Here is a 27592-nt window from a genome sequence, read left to right as displayed (position 1 = left end):
AAGTGTTTCTTTGTATTGCCTTGAATATGTGTGATATATATACATATAAATATCTAAAGTAAAAAAATGTATGGATGCATGTATGTTTTTTCTTACTTCCACCCGAGTCAAGTTTAGCAAGCTGAAGTTTGTTAGTTATTATGTCTCATTAGGCCGGTAGTACTTCTATGTGCTTCTATGAAACACTTGTTACTTACATAGAATTGCATTTGCAACACAGCTGACTCAGGAACAGCCTCATAATTCTAATCTTATGATTAACTGTATTTTTTCATACATCATTTAATTGCCAAACATGTATTACCATAATAATTTTTGTATTTAATTTTATTAATTACAGAATTATAATTTTATATATGGACAGACAGAAATCAAGAGTACCTCAGAAATAAAAAGGATGGCAAAACAACATGTCAAAATGAACCATAAGGAACCAGTTCCTTAGCAAAAATGTCTAGAGGCCCAAGTGTAATCCTAATATGTTAGCATAAAAATTAAAGTGTTTAAAGATCTGTTGAAGTTCATAATTCAAAGCAAAAAAAAAGTTACTTGAAACCAGAAAGGAAACATTTGGATGAATAAGTCCCACCAAAACAAATATTTCAAATATTTAAAAATATTTATCATAAAACCAACAGGTTAACAGAAAAAGATAACTGTCATTCTCTGAAGAAAACCAAGTTTCAATCACTAATAAACGTAATAGAACACATCTATTAATGTAGATTACATGAAATTTGGAACTGCAGTCACAAAATTATTTAATTATTCAGCTAGTAGGAAAGGCCTAACTGAGCATGCCCTGGCTGGCAGGATGGTTGCCATTCTAGGTGACCTACCCTTCTTTGAAGGTTTCCCATAGGCACAGCACAACACAGCTGACCGTAGCTATTGAGATTTCTTTCGTAAAACTTACAAATATAAGACTGAATGGTACAACATGGGAGTATAACAGGATGATGCTCACTGGGATAAAAATATATTATGCCCTTAAATATGCTTTCCTTTAAGTGTGTCATGAACTGTGAATAAAATGCTTGCCCAATATTAATTTACATGGCTCAACTGTCCGCCACAAAAATAAGTCATGTTATATAAACCTGAATATCTGGTATTTGAAACCTTTTCAGGGCACAGCACTCAAACTGCAGGCTTGGGAATGCTAGCAGTATCTATTCAAAACACCATTAAAGATAAGTAGTTATATAAGATAAATCTATTACAGGGTGGCCTAATTAGCTATAGAGCACTCATTATACTGCTTGTTTAAATAAAGAACATGTACAGCTTCTCCTTTCTGAACTCAAGCAATGAAGCAAAAAGCAAATCTAAACTTCAACAAACTTCAGAGTTTTTCACACAGACTAAGCATAACAAAGACTACTGTGGTAAATGAAGCAGATATATTGCATTCTGCCATAGTGACAGAATATCAGAGAAGATCAAATAAGGGATCAGCATGATCTACCACTGTGTAGGTCTTCATTTTTACTTTAAGCTATATAAGCTTTTTATCACAAACAACAGCTGCAAAAGACTCTATTTGCTTTAGTGAAAACTAAAAATGCTAACATAATAAAATACATATATATGAAGAGAATGACTGGTCATTTACGGCCTTTTTAGCTCTAGTTATAAATATAGTTAAACTTAGTGAATGTTCCTTTCATTTGAGTAAGCTCCATCCTCATTTTCTATTCAAACACAGTTATAGAGAAAGCTGCTTGGAATGGATCTTATTTTTTACATAAATTATAACTAAACTTCTTTAATAACTTAGGAGATTACTGAAGCCTTTATATACACAGGAACATGGAAATTCATTTGCACAAAGGTTGCAGTATTGTTTCAGGTTTGTAATTCCTTTAATGAAACTACAGTGCATATGGTTACATAAAATTAGCATAAAATACTATTCAAACATTTTTTTAAGCAAAATGCTTCAAAATACAACCAATCTACTTGGTTATCTTTAAAATCTATAAAAACGGACAGAACCGATTAAAAGAATACAAGGAGGCACCTTCATAAGAATGAGAGGTCAGCAGAGGGAGAGCACAGAAACCATTTTTCACATTGTATTTGTTTCTAGTTTCCCCACAAGAAGCATGATGACCTAGCTCCCACGTTCACAAGAGCTGCTCTGTAATGATGGGGATATGTGGGGAAGGAAGGTTCAGCAAACTGGACAGCTGAACAATGGGAGCATGGTCCTATCTCCTTCTCTAGCTATATAAAGCAACATATTTTACATAAGGTGCTCATCTGACTTTCTTCCTGCCCTTTACAGAAGAACATACCACAGAATGGTTTGGGTTGGAAGCGACCTTAAAGCTCATCTAGTTCCAACCCCCTGCCACAGGCAGACACCTTCCACTAGACCCAGCTGCTTAAAGCCCCATCCAACCGGGCCTTGAATACTGCCAGGGATAGGGCAGCCACAGCTTCTCTGGGCAATCTGTTCCAGTGTGTCAACATCCTCACAGTAAAGAACTTCCTCCTAAAGTCTAAATCTACCCTATTTTCAGTTTAAAGCCATTACACCTTGTCTTATCACTACATGTCCATGAGTAAGTCTAGTAAAGGACTTAATAAACTGCAAGAAGATGAACAAGAACTTTTTAAAAATATAAATCAGCAAGTTTACATACCCTTGGTACATCCTGACAGTCCTCTGAACTAAATTAAATATTTGAGTAATACTGAATGATACAGTTCAATAAATTGGCCTTTGTATTGCAAAAGAAGTACAGTCTGTAGTTAAGCTCAAGGAAAATGGAAATGGAAATGAAAATGGATCTACTTGGTCCAGTAATGACTGATAAATTACCATTAAATATTGAGAACATACATGGTAAATAAATATGAAAAATACATGGGATAAAGGAAAATATGACCAAAGTTAACACAGAACTATGACTTTGCTGAGATTTTTTTCCAAGTTGAATACTGAGCCTTTTGTCAAGATATGATCAACACAGCACCTTCATTGAGCTGATACATAGCAATAACATCATTTTATGCTGGCATTACTGGTTTCAGCAAGCTTGACCAACAAAAGTACAACAATTCTTGTTACAGCAAATATCTCCAAATATTGTAACAAACAGTACATCCAAGCAGCTGAATCAGCTTTCTAGATTTCCTTATAAACATTTCTTTGACAGTCTCTCCTATTTGGGTAATACTTAAAATTACAGATAACACTTAAAAGAAGTCTGTATTGTAGACGCACACATACACTCTATTAGAATTAGGAATTCAGCAAGAATGATGTAATGGGATCTGTATTTAGACTAGGAAAAAATATTTTTTTATATAACTACTTTTGCACTTCTCAAAGATCAGAAGCTTCCCTTTGTTCCATTGATCTATAATTTAAAGTATTAGTTTCAATTCCTATTCATCAAAGGGATAAAATTATTGATTAATTTTATATCATACTGTATCATGAAATCCCTCTTTGCTTTGGTTCATTCTACTATCTATTTGTCTTACGAGTCATTTTGCCTAAATGACAACCACAATAACAATATTTGAGCTTTTAAAATTTACATTCAAACTGAATTTTTCTATCCAAGGAAAGATCACTTAAAATTAAACGAAAAATATTAAATTTTTTTCCAAGAGCACAGAAATTTTAGAAAGAAATTTTAAAAAGTTTTAGTAATCACTAGACCAACTCAAGAATTTCTTATCTAGATTTTATGTGCAAAAAGCTCTTAATGGCAGAATGAATCCTGCTTGCATAAAGTTTTTAGATATCTAATAGCTACAAAAAATAAGTGGACAAAGTCAAGAAACTGCATTAGTTTGAAAATATTTTTCTGGTTTAAGTTGGATCACACTTCCATTTTCAAAGCTTTTCATAAGCTTTAATAAGTAAAAAAAAAAGTTCTGAAAATATTAACACAAGTAATCTCTAAGATCAAATATTCTAACTCAATGCGGATGAAAAATGGCTTTATAAGCCAAGAGATGCCCCTTTTGGCAATATCAGCTGAACAAATAATTCCTAAGAAATCAAGGACAGAGAGTCTCCCTTCCAACCTCCCAGCTTTCTAATGAAAAAATAAGAATCCAAAAAATTTCCAGGCTTTCCAGATGTAAAAATAGGTATGTTTTGTATTTCAGTTTCTGTCCATTCCCTGTTCTCTTTCACTGAATACCACTGAGGAAAAGTCTGGCTACATCTTCTTCACTCCATCCCACCTGGTATTTATACATACTGCTAAAATCTCCCTGAGCCTTCTCTTCTCCAGGCGTAACAGTCCAACCTCTTGCAACATCTCCTCATCTGATAGATGCTCAATTACCTTAACCATTATCATGGTCCTTTGCTCAACTCTTTCCAGTACGATGATGTCTCTTGCAATTGGGAGCCTAGAACTGAACCCAACACTCCAGATGTTACTTCACCAGTGCTGAGCAGAGGTGAAGGCTCACCTCACTCAACCTGCTGGCAATGCTCTGCCTGCATAGCCCAGGGGCTGTTGTCCTTCTTTGCCATAAGGATGCATTACCACCTCCTGTTCTGTTTGTTGTCCACTAGGACCCTCCAGGGCCTTTTCTGCAGAGCTGCCTTCCAGCTGGTCAGCCCTCAGCTGTAATGGTGTTTCCCAAGTGCAAGAGTTTTCATTTCCCCTTGCTGAATTCCACAAGATTTCTGTTCATCCATTTCTCCAGCCTAACAAGGTCCTTCCGAATAGCAGCACAACCTCCTAGTCTATCAACTACTCTTCCCGACTTTACATCATCTACAGACTTGTGGAGGCTATGCTCTGCCCTGTAATTCAGACTATTAGGGAGGATTTTAACCAGCCTAACCCCTAGGATAGGCCACTTGTGACTGGGCTCCAGCTGAACTTTACTGTTTGAGCCTGGCAGTTCAGTCAGTTTTCAATCCACCTCACTGTCGATTTTTCTGCTCTGTACCTCATTAGTTTGTCAATAAGAATGTCATGGGAGATAGTGGCAAATGCCTTGCTGAAATCAAGGCAAACAAAGGAAAAAGTTAACTGTATCACAGCTGAAATCAGAATAATCCAAACCAGACGCTAAGCCAATACTGGATCTTGTAACATATGAGCCATCTAAGTCAACAACTAGCCAGTCACTCACCATTCCCTAAGAGGACATGGGTTTTGCTCTTTTTTTCTCTCTAAATAGGAACTACATTCTTTTTTTCTAGAAAGATTATTTTATTCTAAAGGATGTCCCTTTCTCTTCATCAGTTTCTGGGCTTTTATCCCTCCGTTCTTAACAAGAGTCAAGCAAGACTCCTCTGAATCAGTGCCTAAGAGTTTACAATAACCTTGAGTATGCTCATCAAACAGTACTTAAGAGTTCTTCATTTCTACGTTGTTTTTAGTCTAGTCTTCATGGTAAATTGCAATGAAACCACTGTTACCATTACAGCGAAAGGTGAAAAACCAGTTCAACAAAGTATTTATAAATTAATAGAGTATCTTAATATCATATAATTGCTGTATCAATTTGGGTAACAGGTTGCTGTATATAAAAGAGAGAAGAGCCATAAAGAGTTAATATTTATTTTCTAGGCTACTGCTGTAGATTAGAAAGATGAAACATACTCAGAATTGCAGATAAAAAAAAATAATTTATTCATTATAAAACCATACAAAATTAATCTCTGTTTTGACTCTGTAATATACACAGCCTTTTCTAAGACTGTCTATTCTAAAAGAAGTAAATGAAGGTAAATAATGCATAAGTATTACAGTGGTCAATCCAAAACAACTTGCCTAAGCACATTTTATTTGTCATAAAACTTTTCTCAAAGACATTCAAAACTACAGCACACAAGACTCCTAATTAGAAATATGCACACTGAGAGCCACAAGGATGAACACATACCCTTAATAATCGATTCAGCAGCATACAGATCCCGCTTGTAGGTCACCTAAAGGACAGACAAGCCTCATTAGATTTAACACAGCAGGAAGGAATGTAAAACCAATAAAACAATGCCCTGAAGGCAATTCTTTACATTTGAAATACCATAAACAAATGATAGTGTCAATTTCTTAATTCTGGTAAAATATCACCAGCGAGTCAGAAATTGCAAAAATTACCTGAGACTCAGGAGAAACCTTTCTCTAAATACTTAGATCTGCTTAGATCTCATTTGAAACCTAAAACTACTTTTAACCCTCTGCAGAATCATAAAAACATGCTGTTGCATCTATTTTAACACACCCATTCTATTCTATAATTTTTACTGTGAAATAGATTCATTTTTTTATGGGAGTTGTGATCATAAAAAAAAATGACAGCTAGGGAGAAGCCTCATTATTTCAGTAATTGTTCAGTAGTGCAAGACTATTACTGTTAATGAGAGTCCAATTAATCAGTGGGAGTGAGACCACTGTAGGCTTTGAATGAGCTTTCAGAGGATTAAAATCCATCAAAATCTTCCTGAAGACATTAATCAGACCAAGTTAGATGGACAATAATAAGCTGAGTATTAACTTGGTACTTGGAAAAGCAGCTTTCATATCTGTCTTTGTACCCTCATGGTGGTGGACAGACCCAGTACTAGGCTTTGCAAATACAATGAGAGAAAACTAAAGTCAGCATCTACCAAAGACATTAACAGTCTTTGCTAGCAATGTCTTTGTAATGACATGCAGTGACATGAACTGATGCAGGAATAACTCCTAAATATTTGTCTTTGTTTTTACTGTAACTTCCTTTTATGTTAAATAAAACATTACTGGATTTTCTGCATTTGTTTCTCTAGAGTCTGAATAACTTTTTTATGTGATACTGTGATACTGTGATTTCTTTTAGAAATGGACTGAATACGATTCCAAAAGCTTTAGTGCTGCAAAGGAAATCTTACAGCAGACACATACCATTATGGGTATTAGCATTTTAGTCTCCAAGTAAATGCTTGTTTGATTTTAACATAAGGATTCTTGTGAGCACTTTCCTTTCCATCTCATAAATTAAGCTGTGTATTGTAGTCACAAAGAGAAGAGTAAGATTACCTTTCCCATTACTCATCATTTCTCTAAGGAATTATACTTTTTTAAAATGAATAATTAACTTAGTTCCCTACAGCTTGTCCTGCAGGAGAAGCAGCCAGAGAATGAATCTAGCCTGAGAAATCTTTGGTATCTGAGCACACTGCTGGGAAAAATCAAATGTCTTGAATTTAAATTTAAGGATAAAGAATTATTAAGTGACCAATTTTGTTGCAAGGTTTCTTTCTAATTACCTGTTTCTAAAGGGCTTTTATACTGAACTTTCAGTAACCTGTAACAGATTACCATCTGAAACACTTTTTTGAAGTAAGACTATCTAAACTCCATGGAAAGTGGTCTCATGTACTCTAAGGTTCACAATCTCAGATGCGAAATCATTTTTAAATAGTCTGATTTTAAGAAGTTTCTTCATAAACTAGGCCCAGTCTTCGAGAAAAAAGCACAGAATAATATAGAATTATGAATGAACCTTTAAAATCACTTCTGAAATTCTGAGCAAGACATCAACAAATCCTTTCTAGCATGGTTTCCTAGAGAAATAAATCATCTGAGACCACCTCAAACTATCCATATATATTTATTTCATAACCTTTTAAGCTAATTTCAGATACAAGCTCCTATAAACTGCGTGAAAATAGTCATGTTGACAGACATAAAAACCATGCTAGTTATCACAGGTGATCACCACAGGAAGTGAGGGATTCTCTACACCTCTTTCAGTATTTAGTAAGATGCTAAATCCAATTAAAGTTTCTCTTAAAGTGTGGGTATTTATAACATGTCTGGATTTTCTTGTGTTGATTAAGAGGTGCTCTTGCAATTTAGATGAGATTTAGTAAAAAGGCTGGCAACCATGACAGAGACACCCTTTGGTCTCATTCTAACCATTGATTGTTTTAGTATGCATTTGTTCTAAACAACTTTCAAGGCTAGTCAACACAGTCTTATTGTTCTGAGCAGCTATACTGCTTTACCTCTAGTTTCACTAAAATGGATTTGCATTCTAGGCTCACACCAGCCAGAAGCAATTCAGATCTAGCCCAATAAACCAGGAAGAACATTATAGCTGCCACCCTATACCAAAAAGTAAAAAGTCATTCCCCACTCACAGACCTGTGAGGTGCAAAAAGTACAAGCAAGAAAAACGACACACGGGAGTCCTCCCTCACTTTGCAGAAGAGAGATGTTCTACCTCAGCCACTTCTGTTTGTTTGGGTTTTTTTTATATCACATTATTAAACTAAATCTTTACAAACTTATCAAATTACCATTTAATCTTTTTCATGCTCTTCTCTGAACCTTCTCTATTTATCACCAGGTGCACAGAGCTTGAGTCCAGATTTGACAATAATATTCTAGAAGCACTTGTAATCCTAAAACATCTCTTTTCTAACTCATGCTCTTATTTCTCTGTCTGTCGCTGACATGTATTTTGCCCACAGTGGAAACCTACTATCCACTGTGATGCCTAGATCAGTTTCAAAATCATCGCCTTCCTAGAACAATTCTCTAAATATGCCCTACGCTGCTTCTGTTTCTAAAAAACACTTCTTTGGTTTTGGCTGCAATAAAAAGCATACCTTTTGTTTAAACTGCTTATCAAGCATTCCTTATCAATAGGTTATTTTTGATCAGTTCTATTTTTATTTACAAATCTTTAAATCTTTGTGTTGTCTACACACTTTCTCAGTCAAATGTTGAATAGCATAGACATTAACAGTTTCTGCAGAACTGTATGTGGTGAGAATTATCTTTTGAAATATGTATCAGTTACCCAATTTTTAATCTATTTAATAAGGATTAGTACAATCACATTTATTCTATTTTTAATTAACGTGCTATGTAGTAACAAGTCAAACTTCTGCCAACCATATATTGTATCAGCACTACCAACTTTTCAGCCAAGGCCATAATCTTGTAAAAAAGGCTTGAAGTCAATTTCGTAAAATAAGTAAATGGTTGACATTCATTACATCAGTCCCTTAACGCTTTCTTTATCAAGTTATGCCTATAGCACCCTTTTGCTTTGCTGATCAATATCAAAGTCACAGGATTCTACTCAGATTCTCTCGCTTCATATAAAACATTAATTTTCATCTTGTCTTCTTGAGCATCTAGTGCTCAAAGATTTTTCGAACATTATTGCAGCAATCCAGAACATCACTAGGCCAAATACTAGAACTCAACACAAATCACAGAATCATAGAATAGTTAGGGTTGGAAAGGACCTTAAGATCATCTAGTTCCAAGCCCCCTGCCATGGGCAGGGACACCTCGCACCAAACCATGTCACCCAAGGCTTCGTCCAACCTGGCCTTGAACACTGCCAGGGATGGAGCATTCACAACTTCCCTGGGCAACCCATGCCAGTGCCTCACCCACCCTAACAGTAAAGAACTTCTTCCTTATATCCAATCTAAACTTCCCCTCTTTAAGTTTTAACCTGTTATCCGTTGTCCTATCACTACAGTCCCTAATGAACAGTCCCTCCTCAGCATCCTTATAGGCCCCCTTCAGATACTGGAAGGCTGCTGTGAGGTCTCCACACAGCCTTCTCTTCTCCAGGCTCAACAGCCCCAACTTCCTCAGCCTATCTTCATACAGGAGGTGCTCCAGTCCCCTGATCATCCTCACAGCCCTCCTCTGGACTTGTTCCAACAGTTCCATGTGCCTTTTATGTTGAGGACACCAGAACTGCACACAATACTCCAGGTGAGGTCTCACAAGAGCAGAGTAGAGGGGCAGGATCACCTTACTATCACACAATATGAAACTATCATCTCCTTATCTGGCAAAGGCAGAATAGTTTTAGTTAGTAAATATTTCTCTACTTTTCTGTATAAGAAACAATCTACTACATCTATTTAGCAAAGCCTCAAAACCATCAGACAAGGGTTGGTTTGTTTATTTTCCTGTGTGCTCTTCTCTCTCAATTGTCAGACTGCCACTTTCCACCATCTAGAAAGTTCCCCAAGGTTATTCAAATTTAATATTTAAAAGCCTTTTCAAACTCATTTAGCTTGATGAACATTTCAGATTCACAAATCTGTACATTAAGTGCAAAACATAACTCTTAAACAAATACAATAAAGTTATGATCACGCATACACAAAATGAACTGCACTTAAATAAGTATTTCCTTCTGTTATACTAAGGTATCATACAGATCTCCTTCGTATGGGGTATTTTTGTAGGATTAGAAGATGACCTATTGTTTTTAGAAATGGTGAGGAGTTTTTGCACTATTAGCATTAAGTTTTAAATGCACATCAAACCTTTAAAAAGGTTTTACAATGCAGTTTTCATGTGAATTATACACACACATATATATTAGACTCCAATCACATTGTGTTACATGACTTTATACTTAAGGGGATATTGCCCCAGAACTTTTAAGGTTAACTACATTTATAATAAAACTTATAAATATTTATAACACTCAAGTAATTTCAGTGTTCCTGCCTGCTTGTTGTCACTACAAAGAATGATTTCAGTTTTGTCATTTGCTTGCAGAAAGCAAACAAACTACCTCTTGCTTTAGCGTTAACCATAAGTGACTTTGAAATGTTACCTTCTTTCATGCGCTGTTAAGTAGAGAAAGAATAATTAGAGTTAATTCAAGCAAACAGCATGTATGGACATAAAAGTAACTTTTTCCCCCCAGCTTTGAGCCACTTAATGTTATATATAGGTTGTGCACCTAATAAACTGAATTCTTACAAATATCAGATCTGTTGAGGTCCACACAGAATGAAACTGGTTTGTAATACTCGCACTTCAGAAACTGTTCTCCACAGTTCTCTACGGCACAATGATTATTCCAGTTCTCATTTATCTGGATAGAACATCTTTTTTACTTGTGCTGAAAAAGTAAGACTGGGGCCATTGGGAGCACATGAGTTCTTGGCATACAAAATACAACTTGTCTCAGCATTGAAAAGCCTTACAGGAAACAAAGGAAAAAACAACAACATAATATAAATTACATTAGTCTCAAAGCTATGGAAAGACAATTCTGCCTCTGAAAGGTCATTAGGAACAAAGAGCAATAGCTCTTAACCATTTTGTAGGCAAGCATCACTTGAGAAAATTGGCAGCCTTCTGCATTTCACCAAACTGCACACTGAGCACGAGTGTTGCCTTCTTTACTGCTTCAAGTCACCTACCAAACATTCCCACACAGAGTGACCAATATTAGGGCACTATTCAAGAAGGAAGGAGCTATCATCCTCTGGAGCCTTTGATACAAGTGTTTGCTGCAGAAACAATTTAATATACAGACCTCATAATTTTTATGTCTTTGACTTGTTTTTACACAAGCCACAGAAGACACCCATGACTTTTAGCTACAAAATAAGACAGAAAATAGGAGCGAGAAGGTATAGGTATTTTAATGACATGGCACCAGCATCTTTGTACATACTAAAATAGCACATTCACTGCTCTGCGCCACCTGCAGTACAGTACCTGCACCAAAATGGGTGCTGCTGCTAACAGCATTAGGATTTCATTTCACCAACGTTGGAGTGGTCACAACACTTCAACAATTCTCCTTTAGAGATGTGCACAAGCTCAAGTCTGAAGTGTAACTGGGTACTAGTTACTACTGCTGTTCCTCAAGGACTGATAGTAGGGACAATACTGTCCAATATCTTTATTAATAACCTGGGAAATGTGAAATAACCTCAGCAAACTAATAGAGGTCAACAAATGGGGAAGTATCCAATATGCTCAAGGTTCCAACACTCATTTAGAGGTATCCTGAAAAGCTGGATAAAGAGGCTGCCAGAAACCTTATCCAAACATCCTGACCCCCATTTCAGCAAGGTGTTGGACTAGGTGACATCATTTCTTTCAGTCTAATTATTCTGTCATTCTAGGTCAAAAGACTACATTTCATCTAAGAGTACATATTACAAAGAACTAAATAAACAACATAAAGAACTAAACTAACATTATGGGTATATTTTTTACCCCTCATGGAAGTAGCATGCTTTACAACGAGCACAATGAAACCATCCAAAAAGTGACGTAATACAAATACGCATGACATAATCTGTCCCTTAGACAACTGAACAGGAAAACAGACAATATACTGTTTCAGAAAGACTATGTCCCCAGAAAGATACTGAAAAAAGTTGCTGTATGCAATCAACGCATAAGTAATTTTTGCTGTTACACTGCACAGGAAATTTGCACTGCAGACTCAGGAAATTACCCTTCTGTGTAAGATTTACTGTCATATTATTAGAAATCATGTCCCATTGGAGGAAATTTACTGTCAAAGACAGATGGAGTGATTTGAGCTGCTTCCAGGTCCTTCAGTGTGGTAAAGAATAATATTTTATAAAAAAGTAAACACTTAAAAATTGCATGACACAACAGCAGAAGAAAGCTACTAGAAGAGTAATGAGGTACTGAGAAAGAAAATGTCCCACCTTCCAAACAATGAAATAGGATAAAGCAGCAGGGACCTATCCTTTAGTACTTGTATACACACCTGCTTTGTCAGTCAACAGGAACCTACAGATTATCAGAAAAGGTGAATGATGTTCAAAAACATTTTAAAAGATTGTTCGAAGAGGTCTTAAACATCACAGTTTTACTGTAAAATGTAAAATGTAAAACATTACAGTGTTACTGAAGGTAAGCTCTAAAAATCAAACTGTTGTTAGCCAGGTATTTGGCATCAGAGAAAAAGTGATGTTCTAGTAGGAGAAGTAGAGGAAAACAGACAAAAGAAACAGTATTTCTATATCTTTTGCAGAGAAGAAAGGAGAAAGGAAAAATCTTATCTCCTAAAAGAATGTTCTTACTTTTAGAGATTATGGACTTACAGTTTTATAAATTCTCAAGCTACTCACAATTACCTAGATGGTTTTCCAACTTCGAGCTAAATACTGTCCTCTTTGATTATCTCAAGTAACATCGCCCAAGTCTGTCTACAATGAGCTCTAAAAGAAGTTTATGATAATCCAAAATATTCTGAGATTTAGAAGAGAAAGCCTATTACGATTGAAAACACATCTATATTTTTATGTAAAATACAAATGTTATTAATTTTAAAAATATATAAAACATAGAGATTATTATTGCCTTTACCTTCCAGAGATCAGCTGTTCCTTCAACAAGTTTGGCATTTGTTTTACAGTATTTCAGAGCCAGGTGCAAACATTCAGTGCCATAATCCAGGTCGCAGTCCGTACACTGTAGCCATTGAAAAAGAGTAAATATCCTTAATCAGTTTAAAAGAAATCATACTTTTCAGCAGTCACAGATTTTCTTTCATTAATTAAACCTTACATCTCAAGAGTCCTGTCCAGAATCATACATGCAGGTAGGTAGGTTCAGGATGGATCAGAAATAAAAACCTTCCAAGAAGCTTATGCCAAATTCTACCTATCCAGCAAAGTATTACAAAAGTAAATCAACACTTTGTAACCACAAATGAATTGGAGTAGGTGATGCAAGTATCCTTCTAAACCTCTATGTTATTAACTAAATCAATAAGAAGTCACATATATAAAAAAAGTTTGGCAGAGTTGAGACCTCACCAAAAGAAATCACCAACCTTCTAGCGACAAACTTTTAGAGTATGGGAACAAGTTAAGAAATTGTAGAAGCAAGACTTCAGTGCCTTGGCTGGTTTGGTTTTTTGTAGCATATAAAAAGGATAGTAGCAATTAAGAACCTCTGTATTTCTTCTATATTTCCCTCTACAACTTTCTTCACACAAAATTGTGAAATTTGATGCTGCTCCATGAGCCTTGCAGATTAAACAACAACAAAAACAAAATCAATAGAAAAAAAAGTCTGTCCACTTTTTGGTCACCTGTAAAAGGCATTCTTCTCTCAATGTGCCCTTCCCAAGTGGTTTGGCTTCCTATAGTTAGTGATTATAAGAATCCTATTAATGGAAAACTGAGTAGGGAACAGAATCTCCTAAGCCAAAACAAAGGTAAGTACAAAAGCAGCAACTGGGGGTTTATTGGACAGGATTACCTCAAGATGAATCGACTCAATTTAGGTAAAAAAGTTCTAGTCTCTTTTCATACTGTTGAATTACCAGTCCATCCAGAAACATGAATAACATGTAACAAGGAAGTATAACTTAAGACAAGGTCTTTCATAAAACTGGATTAATATGATAAGACCACAGGCTAACTAGCCCAGTATCCAGTCTCTAGCAGAAGCTAACAGTGAATAGTCAAGACTAAATCAAAACAATGTATCTTCTTACATTCCCAGAATATTCGCTTGGCTTCATATGAAGCTATTCTTCTGGCTTAGGAAATACCTAAACTAAGAAGTCTCCAAGGGACACACTGAACCAGAAGCAACTGCCTTAACAGTCCTCAGTGAAATACAGGAATCCTGAATCCACTCAATTACTTTTTGAATAGTGGTATTTTTTTAGCACCTGCATCAGGGATCATCTGAGTTATCACTCTTTTTATTACACGCTCTGTTGTTCTGACAGAAAACAAGTGACTGAGTGCAAAATCACCTTCTCAGCCCTTCAATATGCTCCACCACGTCTCTTCTCACATCCTTCTACAGGTAAAAAGATCAGCATCTATTCAGTCATTTCATGTGTGGAACTTACTTCAAAACTCCAATCAATCATTTTGCCCTCCTTTACATTTATCTACATTTACCTATCGATTTACCATAGCATCCTTCTCTAAATCTTCTTAGTTAGCCCACACCTCTACTACCCAGAAAAAAATAGAAAAAATGGGTATCTCCACTTCCTGTTCCAAATTACCTATAAGCAAAATGAACTGCACAGGTCCCAGCACAGATATTCACAAAACTCCACTGGGATTTACTGCTGTGAAAACTGATCATACTCTTTACTTTGCTTTTTATCTTCTAGAAAATAATCTGCTCTGATAAATCCTTACTCTTATCCCAAATCTGTACAGTTTCTTTAAGGAGCCTTTGGTAAAAACTTCAGGGAAACATCTTACTACGCAAGTTGGCCGTTACCAGCTTCAGCAACCTCAAAAAAAGATGCCGGAAAATTCCTTGAAGAATAATTAGCTCTGCGATGCATAAGCTTTCCTTTACAAACACTGAAATAACCCTTACACTGTGTCAAATTTAACCATGTGTCCATAAATTTGTGTTTCAAATAAAGTGTGACAGTCCAGATACTGTGCTCAGTAATTCAGTCTCCTCCAGGATTCAAGAATTCAGAATTGTCAAGAATACAAAAGTCTAAGAGGGTTAAAGAATATCCAAATAAGAGTGCTGAAATACAATTTGCCTTTTGAAGAAAATTTTTAGCTTTTATTCTTGTTTCATAATGCATCAGTGAAATTTAGGAATTCATCAGCATTATAGATATGAGTTGTATTGTTAACACAGACAGACATCTTAGGAAAATCAAGGTATCACTTTTATGTTAAAGTAGTAATTTTTGTCATTTTAGTTTTCATGACTGCAATCAAAAAGGAGAGTCTCTTATACAGCCCATTTATAAAAGTAATTCAAGCATTATACTGCTCTTTGGAAGTTTTTGAGCATTTCAATAACAAAACAAAACAGACACAAGAAGATAAACTGACATGAAAGATTTCTTTCAGAATACTACAGAAAACAGGAGGTTCAAAAAAGAAACTTTGGAATATTTTTAAATTGAACAGAAAATATTTATATTTCTTTAAATAATCAAGATACCAAATAGGTCAATAGAAAATATAAAGGAATAGTGAACTCTAGCTCCAAAATATACAAAATGGAGTGATCTCTTTAGTAAAGAGGCCCAGAGATACATTGCCAATGAAACTAGAAATGGCCTAGTAACTTTCAATTGCAAATATTTATTATGTTTCTGTTTCCTTTTTTTTCTGTTTTAGTTTTAAGGAAGATTTTTCTGATAGAATGCAAACTATTCTCTACTAAAGTGAATAACATAGAGATTAAAAAAAAAAAACATGTATTTTTATCTTGCCTCAGAATGGAAGAGAAAATTTCAGTAAAATTTAGCTGTGAAAAAATTTACTTTGAATTAAAATTAAGCTACATTTTTAAACATATGGGTAAGGAATTATACTAGGGCAAGACTAAGCAATTCCAACTTTTTAGCAAGGTATTAATTACAGATAATTAGTAGGGAGTGGAGAAGTTCCATAAATGGGCTAAAGCATCTTGAGGGTATTGCCAGCTTCAAGGGATGAAATATGACACAAAGCAAAGTAATAATTAAAAACATATTTCACCAACACTTGTACATCATGACATTTACCACTCTAATTATCTGTAATTGTTTAAACCTAAACACACTGTCACAGTGTACTTTTCTGCAAGTCTGATAGTGATGTCAGAGCAGAACAATGGAATGGAAGCATCAGCTCAAGACCAGCTTAGTTTATATATTATTCAAACACTAAACAGATCCAGAATTTGAAATCCATATTTAAGGTACAGAATTTGAAAGCTTCTGTACAGCACTAAGAAATTCAGTTAACGAATTAAGCATTATCAGGGAGTGCCTATAATGAAAAGCTGTGGCATATCTATGAGGAAAACTGTTAATGAGCCAAGCATGCAAATGTTCACAGCTTAAGCCTTCTGTAGGTATTTCATTGTACCTCTAGAGCCAATTTACACTACAACAATCTGTTAAAAACTCTCTTTAACTGAAAGGCTTTTTAACATAAAGTTTGACAGAATACAGTTAACTGAACTTGACATAGCTTTGTGAAACAATAGACAGTTTAAGTTTCAGACCACAGATTCGAAATGGCAGAAACAGCTGGAAATATTGGCACAAAACATATCCACAAAAGAAAGCAAGCAGATTAGTTTAGCTTTTTAAATGACAGAGAAGTAAATATGTTATTTAAAAATGCTTTTGAACTGTTGAATATTCAAAGGAGTTCTACTAGGTAGTTTTGGGGACTGACTTTTTTTGTGGGTGATTTTTGTTTGCTTTGAAGAGTGGATGTTTGAATAAAGTGCTATGGGTGAAGCAAGATCCAGACTTTAGCATTACACCAATTCTCCCCCTGACCCATAGATTAGTTTGAAAATATTTTGTCAAATAATATTAATTCCTAAAATGCAAACTATACTGTTGTTACTTAGCCATAAACATGGAAAAAGGGTTTAGAAAAAAGACTGTGCAGTCTTTATCTCCCTGGTACTTAGTAACAGCCTATAAACTAACTTGTTTCCAGTACAATACTTTGAACAAGTAAAATTATGAAGAAGCAAGATTTAACATTAATAATTGCTTTTAGTGTTAACATGCATCATTTTACTGTATCTTTATACTGATAAAAGATTTTGAATGCATATATGGGAATTGGTAACCATAGAGGCGAACAAAGAGGCAAGAAAAATTTTCATTACAGCACTGATGTTTTTTTCCTTTTTCATCATTCCTTAGTTTTATAATAATGAAACAAAACCAATATTCTTTATGTATTAACAGAAAAAAAATCTTCCAATCTGTTCCTTTACACAGGTACCCTTAAAACTTTTGTAAAATCAGTCTTTTACACTTCTGTAACCATCAGGTATGTCATCTTTAGTGCTTTTTCCAGTGTTACCAGTAAGTGTCTCCATTTTACTCTTCCATGTGAATCCATTCTATAACAATATCAGAACACTTGCAATTAAAATGTGTAAGTAATTAACAATAGCAGAGCTTTATGACTTTTCCAGATCCTTGCAAATCAAGTTTCCACTGCTGAACTGCCAGGGTACATCAGGAACAGTCACCATCAGGAGCATTTTGCTAAGTTAAGTAAGCAGCAGCCACAAGCTCTTGCTGAACCTCAACTAGCCTATTTTTATCATATTTTAAAAAGATTTAAATCTTTTTGCCATGTTCATTACCATGGAAACTAAAAAACACTGAATCCAACAGTGGATATGCAGCAAGCACTCAGCCTACAGCAATACACCACAGCTAAATGAGAAATAGCAGAAGCAGAAAACAGAAGGAGGCAACACATGAACATGGAAACAGTGAGATTAATGTGAGTTCAGATAAGCTCATCTCTAAAACAATTTTTACTGTAGCTAGTTATTACAACTGCTGTGACATACATCCAGATGCTGTAGTACTCCACAGTGAAGAAAACAAAGACACAGCAATTCGCTCTGTAACAAAATTAAGCAGTCCACACTGCCATCACCTGCAACCATGTTCTATACTCCTCTGCAGGCATACAAGCTCCCAGTTCAAGTCAGTTATGCATTTTTTTCCTTTAAGTCTTCTTTAAAAGCAGTTTATAACCTCTCTTTATGTTGAAGCTGACAATTACTGTTCACTGTGCACAACCTGCTGCTAGGCAGTAAGAGTCCCATAGGCAAGAATGCAGAGCACGAACACACTATGTGAGCAACACGAAACTTACTTTCCCTATCTCTATCACAAGTTTTAGCTACTAGCCAAGGTAGGGGAAAACTCTGCCTTTTCTTTTTAACTTTAAAATATAAATTTGCTTGAAAAAATTAATGTCACAAAACGTAAAAGCTGAAGCTCAGTAGGATTCAGAAATGCATATGGATGCAGAGAACAAATATTTATATCAAAGTTAACAAAATCACTGTGTAAGATCTAGCAATATATTTTTAATATAGATATTTCTGTCCATTTTTGACAGGTTCCTTCAACTTTCTTTTTGTTTTAAGGAACAAATCACACATGATTCTGTGACCAGAAGTCAGGATCTAGACTAATGAGATAGATTAAAAAGCCATTGTTTTGTGTTCCATTTTACCAAAACCACTAAGAAAAGCTGTCATTCACTTCGATTTAGATTCATCAAGGAATCAATACAACAAAAACACAGAAATAAGCTAACTAGACAGAAAAGACAGCCACTTTACCGACTGTCATTTTCTAGCTCTGACCTCAAAATGAAACAGAAGCTGGAGTATAATCACAAGACTAGGTTTTAGACCCAGCACCCTTAAGGGTGACTCTGAATAAAAGAAACAGGAAGATCAAGTTTTAAACTTCTCTTGAGACAGCTAAGAGCTAACCTTTCTGTTTTTAAATCCATGCCTTAATATACTTGCAAATAGCTTACAGGACTATTATGATAGTAATTGTATCACTGGCCTCAGGTTGCGCCAGGGGAGGTTTATACTGGATATGAGGAAAAATCTCTTCTCTGAAAGGGTATGTTAACTATTGAAACAGACTGCCCACGGAAATGGTTGAGTCACCATTCCTGGAGGTATTTAAAAGACATGTAGATGTCACACTCAGGGACATGGTCCAGTCGTGGACTTGGCAGTGCTGGATAAACAGTTGGACTTGATGACCTTAAAGGTCTTTCCTAAGCTTAACAATTCTGTGTTTCTATAATTCAAGCCTATTCTTTAAGTCTTAATCTTATTCTAGCTGCTACTGCTTCTGTCTTCACAAACAAGAGGTCCAAACAAACCAATCATCCTGTGAAAGAAGTACACATGCTTGACTTTATACCAAAATCATAAACCCAACTACTACTGTAGTAGAGGGTGAAGTGCAGCTTTGCTATTGAGGAATAAAAACTTAATCAAGAATAACTGGAGGTGCTTTGCTGAGAAAAGAAGGGCACCGGCAGGCACAAACAAGAAATGTCAAGAGTTGCGTCTACATTACCAATAAAGTATGCAGGAGAGGTTCTTTTTGGTCTTTCCTGCATCCCTACTCAGAATCAATATGAAATGCACTCAACTGTGCAGCTGGAGAGCTCAAAGTCATTTCCCTTCTGGTGGAATCAAGGTGAAAGTCATATGCAAGGGCACCTGCTAAAGCTCATCATCTGCAGTGTGGCCCTAGCACCCAGAACTCAGCATGCATTGTGTCCATATGACTGTCAACTGGGATAAGTATTGCTTCTGGTGAAATGCCAGTTTACACATACAATCCTGATACAGTAACAGATGACCAAAAGTCAAACCTCAGTACTTCTCCCTTTGTGCCACGCCAGTAGGTATATTCCTAAAGCTACTCTAACAAAGACCACACAAACTAGCATAATGAAAATAAGAATACAAACTAGATGAGAATGAACAGTAATACTGGTATGAACATGAAATACCTCATGCAACTAGAGCTAAGTATTAATTAGATTGACTTCACAAACCAAGTCCCGAGTAATCATGAGATAGTCTTAATTTTTCTCATATCAGAAAAGGACACAGAAGTCATTTTGAGCATGGAGTTGAACATAGAATTTCAGACTTCATATACAATTTCACCTTTTAAAAAAATCGTATTTTAGCTATAATGTCAAGAAGAAATAAGAAAATGTTAATATTCTATGTGACAACAGTAGTAATCAAAATACTGTTAGGACTCTTTACACTTTAAAAAACTATCTTGTAAATTGGAAAAATACTTGGAAAAGAGTTATAGGGACAAGACAAAGACAAAACAATCTTGCCCCAATGTAGAAAACTACAGATTATTTAGGTTATTCTAGGAAAATGTAAAGAAGTGTTCACATTCTCACATTGAAGAGATTTCATATATGGAGTTCTAAAATTAAGCAACCACAGAGAATTTAGTCAGATTTAGAAGCAGAGGTGAGCCAAATTTACATTTTATTTTTAAATAAAATAAATGTATGTTTTATTTTTAGGGGGTTTTAACAGATAAGATTATTCACTCTTGGTACAATTTACTTAAGAGAATCACCTCTTGAAATTCCGCAGGATCATAAATGGTCCTTTTTCTTGCCTCTTGATACACTAAACCATCAGTAGCTAAGACAGTAAAAGCTCTAGCATCACCACCTTGCTTTCTTCTTTGCTCTCTCAAAACAAGCAGCAGATGACAATTTAGATGGGTGGTCTCCTTTATGCGGGATAGTGATTCTTGCTCAGTATTCAGCATTTTTGAACCTGTGCCAAACGTGTGATTCTTGCGGATAGAGTAAACTTATCAGTGTAAATCCAGTAACAATACTCTCATAATCCAGTCTAACTTCCAACTTGACTAATGGCAGTGTGTCTCCCTAACATACACCCTCCAAATTATATCTGAAGACAAAATGCCTTTTCACTGCTACAGAGATGACAGATTTCACCCAGGGTGTGGCAGCTTTGCACCACTGCACCAAACAATTCCAAGAGCTAATATATAAATTCACACAGTGCTTTGAGATCCTACAGGATCAGGAGTGCCATAAAATGGAAGTAATTATTCCATTAACACAAAAAAAAACTTTTTATTTTTTTCTTATGCAAGGCATTAGAATTTCTCCAAACATTCTTGTGGCAGAAATTAATTAGGGCAAGGTGGGGATTCATACAATATCCTGGCTCTACCATTGCACCAGAGAACTAATCAAGTACAGAGCTATCTAAACTAGCATAGTTTTCTCAACAGACCACCAATTTAGCTTCAGTTTTTGATTAAATGAAACCATTACTGACAAAATTAATTTAGTACATTTATCCTGAAAAGGATTCTGTAGAATTTAGGTTTTAAGCATAGGGAAAGGGAAGATTTTAAGTATAAGGTAGACTTTAAGGATAGGAAAAGGAGAAAAAAATACTTACTCCTCTTACGGGTAGCACAAACCTGCTAGGGTAAAAAGATGCCAGGTGAAGTAACTGCAAAATCTCCCCCGAAAAAGTCTCAGAATCACAACTTGAAGACTGTATAAATTAGGATATTAATTTAGGTGAGGCTGACAACCCTGTATTTAAGCAACAGTCTGCATGCATCTTCTTGAAGATGAGTGGAGAAAGGCAGATCCAAATCCACTGCAAGAGTTATTAAGAATCAGCTCCACTGCAATTTTGTTTCAAAACAAAAAAAAATACCAATTTTCAGCAGGAAAGAAATGAAACAGAACTCGGGTTCTACTGAAGTTCCAAAGAAATCATCTCTTAAATGGGACTAAAACCAGAGGTAAATCCAAGCTGAAACGGACCACAACAATGAAAGGGTGCTGTTAAGAAAGTAAAATCGTTTCGTGCAAGGAGAAATGAGACACTGGATTTTTTTTAAAAATTTAGGAGCTATGCAGGTTTCCTTGTCAAACAATCAGATCCATTATCCTAACAACCTATGGACAAACCAGCAGAAAGACTTGCTTTGTCAGGCCATTTCAGATGCTTAGATTGCACATTGAAAAACTCAGAGGTATTCCCCATCTTGACACTAGTATACAGCTAATTAAAATCTGTATTATTATACCATCAAAAGATCTGGATTAGGAATTTCAACAAGATGAAGCAATCCATGCTGCTTTACTATTCAGCCAAGTAGATAGACTTAGACCAAACAAGTAGGTAGTTACACTAAAACTGTAATTACCTATTACATTTCATAGGCAGATGGAAGTATGCTGTCTTTAGAACTCCATACAAAGAAAGGCATTGGCTTGTAATACTGTCCTCATACAAATCATAGAAGTAGTAGATTACGATTGTTTTAGCTAGCTCTTGTCTAACTCGTGAATGACTTCTTGATTCAGTATTTCAGAATACAGCTGATGATGGGGGAAAAAAACTAATCCAGACACAAACTGGAATGCAGAATAAGGAAAAACACAACAATGATCTTACATGGCATGTATTTAGGAGACCTAAATGTATAACTACAAAACCCTAAAGCAAAGTGGGTGATCAAAGCTGGGGATTGTGGAAACAGAAGTGGATCTCCATACACATGCACAGAGCATATAAAACCCACAAAATTCATTTGAAGAAGCAAGAGGTAAACTGACCATCCTTACAACATAACACACTTTATAAAAGATGTCTGATGCTCTTTTACAAAGATGAAGGCCAAGAAACAATCTATTACAACTTATGATAAATCTTTATATCTTACCTGATTTTTTGCCATATATTAAATAAAATGGTGATGTCTTTCAGTGTTTTTACAGTAAAGAAACAAACAGCTCTAACCCATATCATCAATTCATGACTGAATAGCATCAGGTAAAAAAAAAATTCTCTGAGTGAATGTTTACAGGAGGTAAATACTCAGCTGATCAGCCTTGCCACAACTCAGATACCTTGACATACAGAAAACTTTATATTTGGTGAACGTTAGAAAGAGTTGAGGTGCCCTGAAGATTCAGATAACTTTAGCCCTAGGAGGGAGGCAAACAGTGGGTTTTTTTTTTTCAAGATTCCAGCATTAGGCTCAAATGGCCAAATTCTGCCTCACTTATATTCTGACCTTTCAGTCCTTTTTCTGAATCTCACCCTTGCTTCCAAAGCTGCCAAGGTTTTAGTCAACAATTTGTCCACTACTGTTCATTTAATTGCCTGCTGCTTCTGGCAATATTAATTCGACAGACACTGACTTCTTTAACGAAGAATGAACCCACAGGAAAATGCCCAAATCAGTCTAGACATTTTGCCTTGAAGGACTTGCCTATCTATGCCAGAATACTACTAAACTGCTACAGCTGACTTCACTTCCCTGCTACAGAGGGTACTAAAACGTTTCACACATGTTTGAAGAAGAATCCAAGTAATGTTGTGCCCTTTCAAAAAGCACTTTAGAAGTTTACAAAATCCACATGGAATACACTCCCTATTATTTACATCCAGAGAAGACAATACTTTGAGCAAATACTTCTACAATGGGGCTAACAACAGCCAACTTCCTTTCTTACTGTGGCAAAATCTTCCCTGAACATTCTCAGGGGTTTACTAGGCAAGAAAAATTTTGGGATTTCCTTTTCTCCTACTGAGGACCAGGTTGGACAGTTTGCAGATCTCTTCTCCCCATCTCAACCCCATTTGCAGACATCTTGCAATGATTATTTTGGGGAGCTGGAAGAACATCTGCCTCCCAGAATTCAGCATCAAAGTATTTGCATGATTTTCCTTGACATACTATTATTTTGTATCTTGTCATTACTACGCTTATATATAGCAGCTCTCTCCTGTGCAGACAGATGCTTTAATGTCCCACAAGTAAATGTGACTGCTCATTATCCAAGAAGTGGGTAATGATGGCTATGAAGAGATGTACTAATTCAGTGTAGTCCCCAAAACTACTTATCTTTATGTAGTTACCACACATAGAATCCTTAAGGTCAGTCTGTTCCACGTGGATATCTGTAAGGAGGTTGTAGACATGCACAAGAGAAACACCTCTAATCATACTGAAGCTCATAGTCCTTCAATGAATACTCCTTCTTCCAGATCCTTTTTTTTATTTCAGCTTCGTTGCTCTGAATAGCTAAAAATAAACTTCCAAAATCTACAAAAGGTTTAGTATCAACAGATGATTAAACTAACTACACATGCAATACAGCCACCCTCCATAATGGCGTAGCTTTTGTGGCAAATGGCTAAGGGTAAAACAACTTATAAAAGATTACCAGAAAAAAAATGTGTATCAATTTTTTTTTTTTTAAGATTGTTAGTAACCTATCACTCTGTGCTTAAATAGTGATCAGACTTTGCCAAGCCATCTACATTTGAAGGATTAATGCAGAATAGCCTTCTAATGTCCCAGCCTTTCTTCAGCTGCGTGTAGTTCTTCCCTTTTACAAAGTTGTCAGCTGCAGCAGACTGATCACACTGGTGTGCAATTCTACTGTATTTCCAGCATTCATGTTTACTGCTTTAACCATCATTATCATCTCCACTAGGCTTTCTGTTTACATCTCTGACACAGAAGCTAGTCGGTACCTTCTACATACCACTCCTCTACTGCTTCCATTTTCAGTTGTTTCCCTTCCAGATCAGGAAAGGCAAAGCTTTTTAATTGTTCCTGACACCTTCATTACTTTGGCAGAAACATTTCAAATACATAGTGCTTTGTTAAGTTTGGGTATTTCACCTTTGCATACTGTGGTTGTGTTACTTTGTACACTAATATGACATGACACAAGCTGCTTTGTGTTAAAGACAAAAGATTTGAGATCAGTATACAATAATGACAATTATGTCAGAAATAGGTATTATAGAAATCAGTCTCAGCCTACTCTAATTAAAGGAAAAAGGTAGTCTACCTGACTTCCCGATACTCTAATTCCTTAAAAGATACTGCTCCAGGGGAACACTTGACTTCTAGTAAGTGAAGTCTTCCCCCCACACTCCTCTTCTCAGGCTTACAGGATCATATTTTGCATTTGCTACTATTTAAATTAAAAAGCTGTACAGAAACATGAAACTACCTTAAGCAAAAATGAACAAGTCTGGTCTAAAGAATTTATCCTTTATTTGCTATCTTTGGATAGAGTGGATTTGCAATTAACACTTAAACTTTTCTGATTTCCCTTAGGGCTGGTATGTATAGAAAAGGAACATGTGTTTCCTAAGATCAAGATTTTAATTCTTACTAACTTAAAAAAAAAAAAAAAAAGAAAAATCTACTGACTGGTTTTGTCCCAAATAAGTGGAATTAAAGTAAATCACAGGTTCTGCAATTTTGCAACTTTTCCACTGGATTTACTAGCTAGAGACGTCCATTTTTTATTTTACAAAGTTTAATTTGTTCACTACTAATATTTACTGAAGGTTACTGGTACGGTTCATTACATAGTACAGGAAACAAGAACTCATGAATTAGGACATACCAGAACTAAAAGCACTGTTCCCGTATTACGCTTACCCCCTTAACACATTGTATGTCCTTTTACCCAATATCCCTAGGAAACCCCCTGATAAGGTAAAGCCTCCTGTCTGCAAGATACCACATACACTGCAAACACAGTTCTTTCTCCACTTGCAATTGTTTGCATCTGTTATTTGTCCTCTTTGTGTCAAGTATGCATCATACAAATAAAAGCTAGAACTTTTCTAAATTTTATAAATTTAACAAATTGAAGGGCATGAAATTAGTGCTGTACTTCATAAGAATATGAGGTGAGGAGGCATAAATATGAGTGACAAAGTAACATTTACAGGCATATGTAAGGAGGCCTGTATAATTCATCCTTCCTCACCTCAGGGCTATCCCAATACAAATGAAGTTCCCAACGACTGGAAAAAGGGAAATAACACCCCCATTTTCAAGAAGTGGGAAATGGAAGACCCAGGGAACTACAGACTAGTCACTCTCACCTCTTGGATCAGATTCTCCTGGAAGGCATGCTAAGGCACATGAAAAACAACAAGGTGCTTGGCGACAGCCAGCATGGCTTCACTAAGAGGAAATCCTGCCCGACCAATTCAGCGGCCTTCTACGATGGGGCCACCAAACTGATGTATAGGGACAAAGCAGTTGATGTCATCGACCTGCACTTGTGCACAATATCCTTGTCTCTAAACTGGAGAGACAAATTTAATGGATGGACCACTCAGTGGATAAAGAACTAGCTGGATGGCCACATGAAAAGAGTTGTGGTCAATGGCTCAATATCCAGCTGGTAGACCAGTAACGAGTGGTGTCCCTTAGGGATCGGTGTTGGGAACAATCTTCTTCAACATCTTTGTCAGCAACATGGACTGCAGTGACAGAAGAAGGGGTAACGGGTTTAAACTTAAACAGGGGAAGTTCAGGTTAGATATAAGGAAGAAGATTTTTACTGTGAGAGTGGTGAGGAAATAGAATAGGCTGCCCAGAGAAGTGGTAAATGCTCTGTCCCTGGACGTGTTCAAGTCCAGGTTGGAGAGGGCCTCAGGCAACATGGTCAAGTGTGAGGCATTCCTGGCCATGGCAGGGGGATTGGAACTAGATGATCTTAAGGTCCTTTCCAACCCTAACCATTCTATGATTCTAAATTCCAAAGTCCTACTACAAAGTGAAGGCATCAGAGTATTTCACTGAAACAGAATAAAACAGCTGTTTTGCCATGCTTCATAGAACTATCTGAACACAGACGCTTGCAACAGAAAACATTAAGCGGTGTTACACATACGGGTAAGAGCCAAAATTCCATAATGCCTATGCATTTATTATAGCTAAGTGCTCTATCTAATGACATATAAGTCAAACTAGTGAGATCTTTTGATCAAGACACCATTTTTGCTCCACTGGCTGTTGTGGGCTCTGAACAGTTGCTTAATTTCAATATTGACTTTAAATATTTTCAAGTCTGGCTTATGTGATGTCCAACACAGTGGCCAAGAGATACCCTGAGTCAAAGTAAAACGTAGAACAATGTTACAGAAACTTCATAAAAACATTAAAATCAGTATCACTATTCCGAAGTGGAAGGAGTAGCTATTTCCTGAACAGTGATCTTCTGACCCTGCTGCACTGGAGCAATTATCATTTGAGGCAGAATACTGAAAAGCTTTCCCTTTCCTGCTGCACCTCCACTTAGCTGCTGCATCACAAGACGGCAGACACAAAATACTCCCAATTCTGCCTTCTCCAAGAAACAGCAATGGTTCTCAAGCTGTTTGTATTCCCCCAATTAAAAAAAAAGTAAAAATAAGGGACATCTGAATGTCTTTTTTTTTTTTTTTTCCTCTCAAGCACATACACAGATATCATAGAATCACAGAATAGTTAGGGTTGGAAAGGACCTTAAGATCATCAAGTTCCAACTCCCCTGCCATGGGCAGGGACACCTCGCACCAAACCATGTCACCCAAGGCTCTGTCCAACCTGGCCTTGAACACTGCCAGGGATGGAGCATTCACAACCTCCCTGGGCAACCCATTCCAGTGCCTCACCATCCTAACAGTAAAGAATT

The 27592-nt window shown here is 36.1% G+C and overlaps 1 protein-coding gene across 1 annotated transcript in view; it reads right to left on the bottom strand.

Annotated features, from left to right (window-relative positions):
• The window catches only part of CRPPA (CDP-L-ribitol pyrophosphorylase A), a 125058-nt gene that overhangs the window by 65560 nt on the left and 31906 nt on the right, over positions 1 to 27592 (bottom strand). The window contains exons 4-5 of the mRNA XM_062605176.1: positions 13113 to 13217; positions 5878 to 5923 (exon numbers count right to left, since the gene is read on the bottom strand). Coding sequence (XP_062461160.1) covers positions 5878 to 5923; positions 13113 to 13217 — 151 coding nt within the window. The remainder of the gene's footprint in view (positions 1 to 5877; positions 5924 to 13112; positions 13218 to 27592) is intronic.

The sequence above is a fragment of the Pezoporus occidentalis genome, unplaced genomic scaffold, assembly GCF_034315485.1.
Source record: "Pezoporus occidentalis ecotype Australia unplaced genomic scaffold, CSIRO_AGI_Poc_V1 ctg9, whole genome shotgun sequence".
NCBI lineage: Eukaryota > Metazoa > Chordata > Aves > Psittaciformes > Psittacidae > Pezoporus > Pezoporus occidentalis.
The sequence above is the reverse complement of the archived record's forward strand: the minus strand, read 5'-3'. Positions and strand labels throughout refer to the sequence as shown.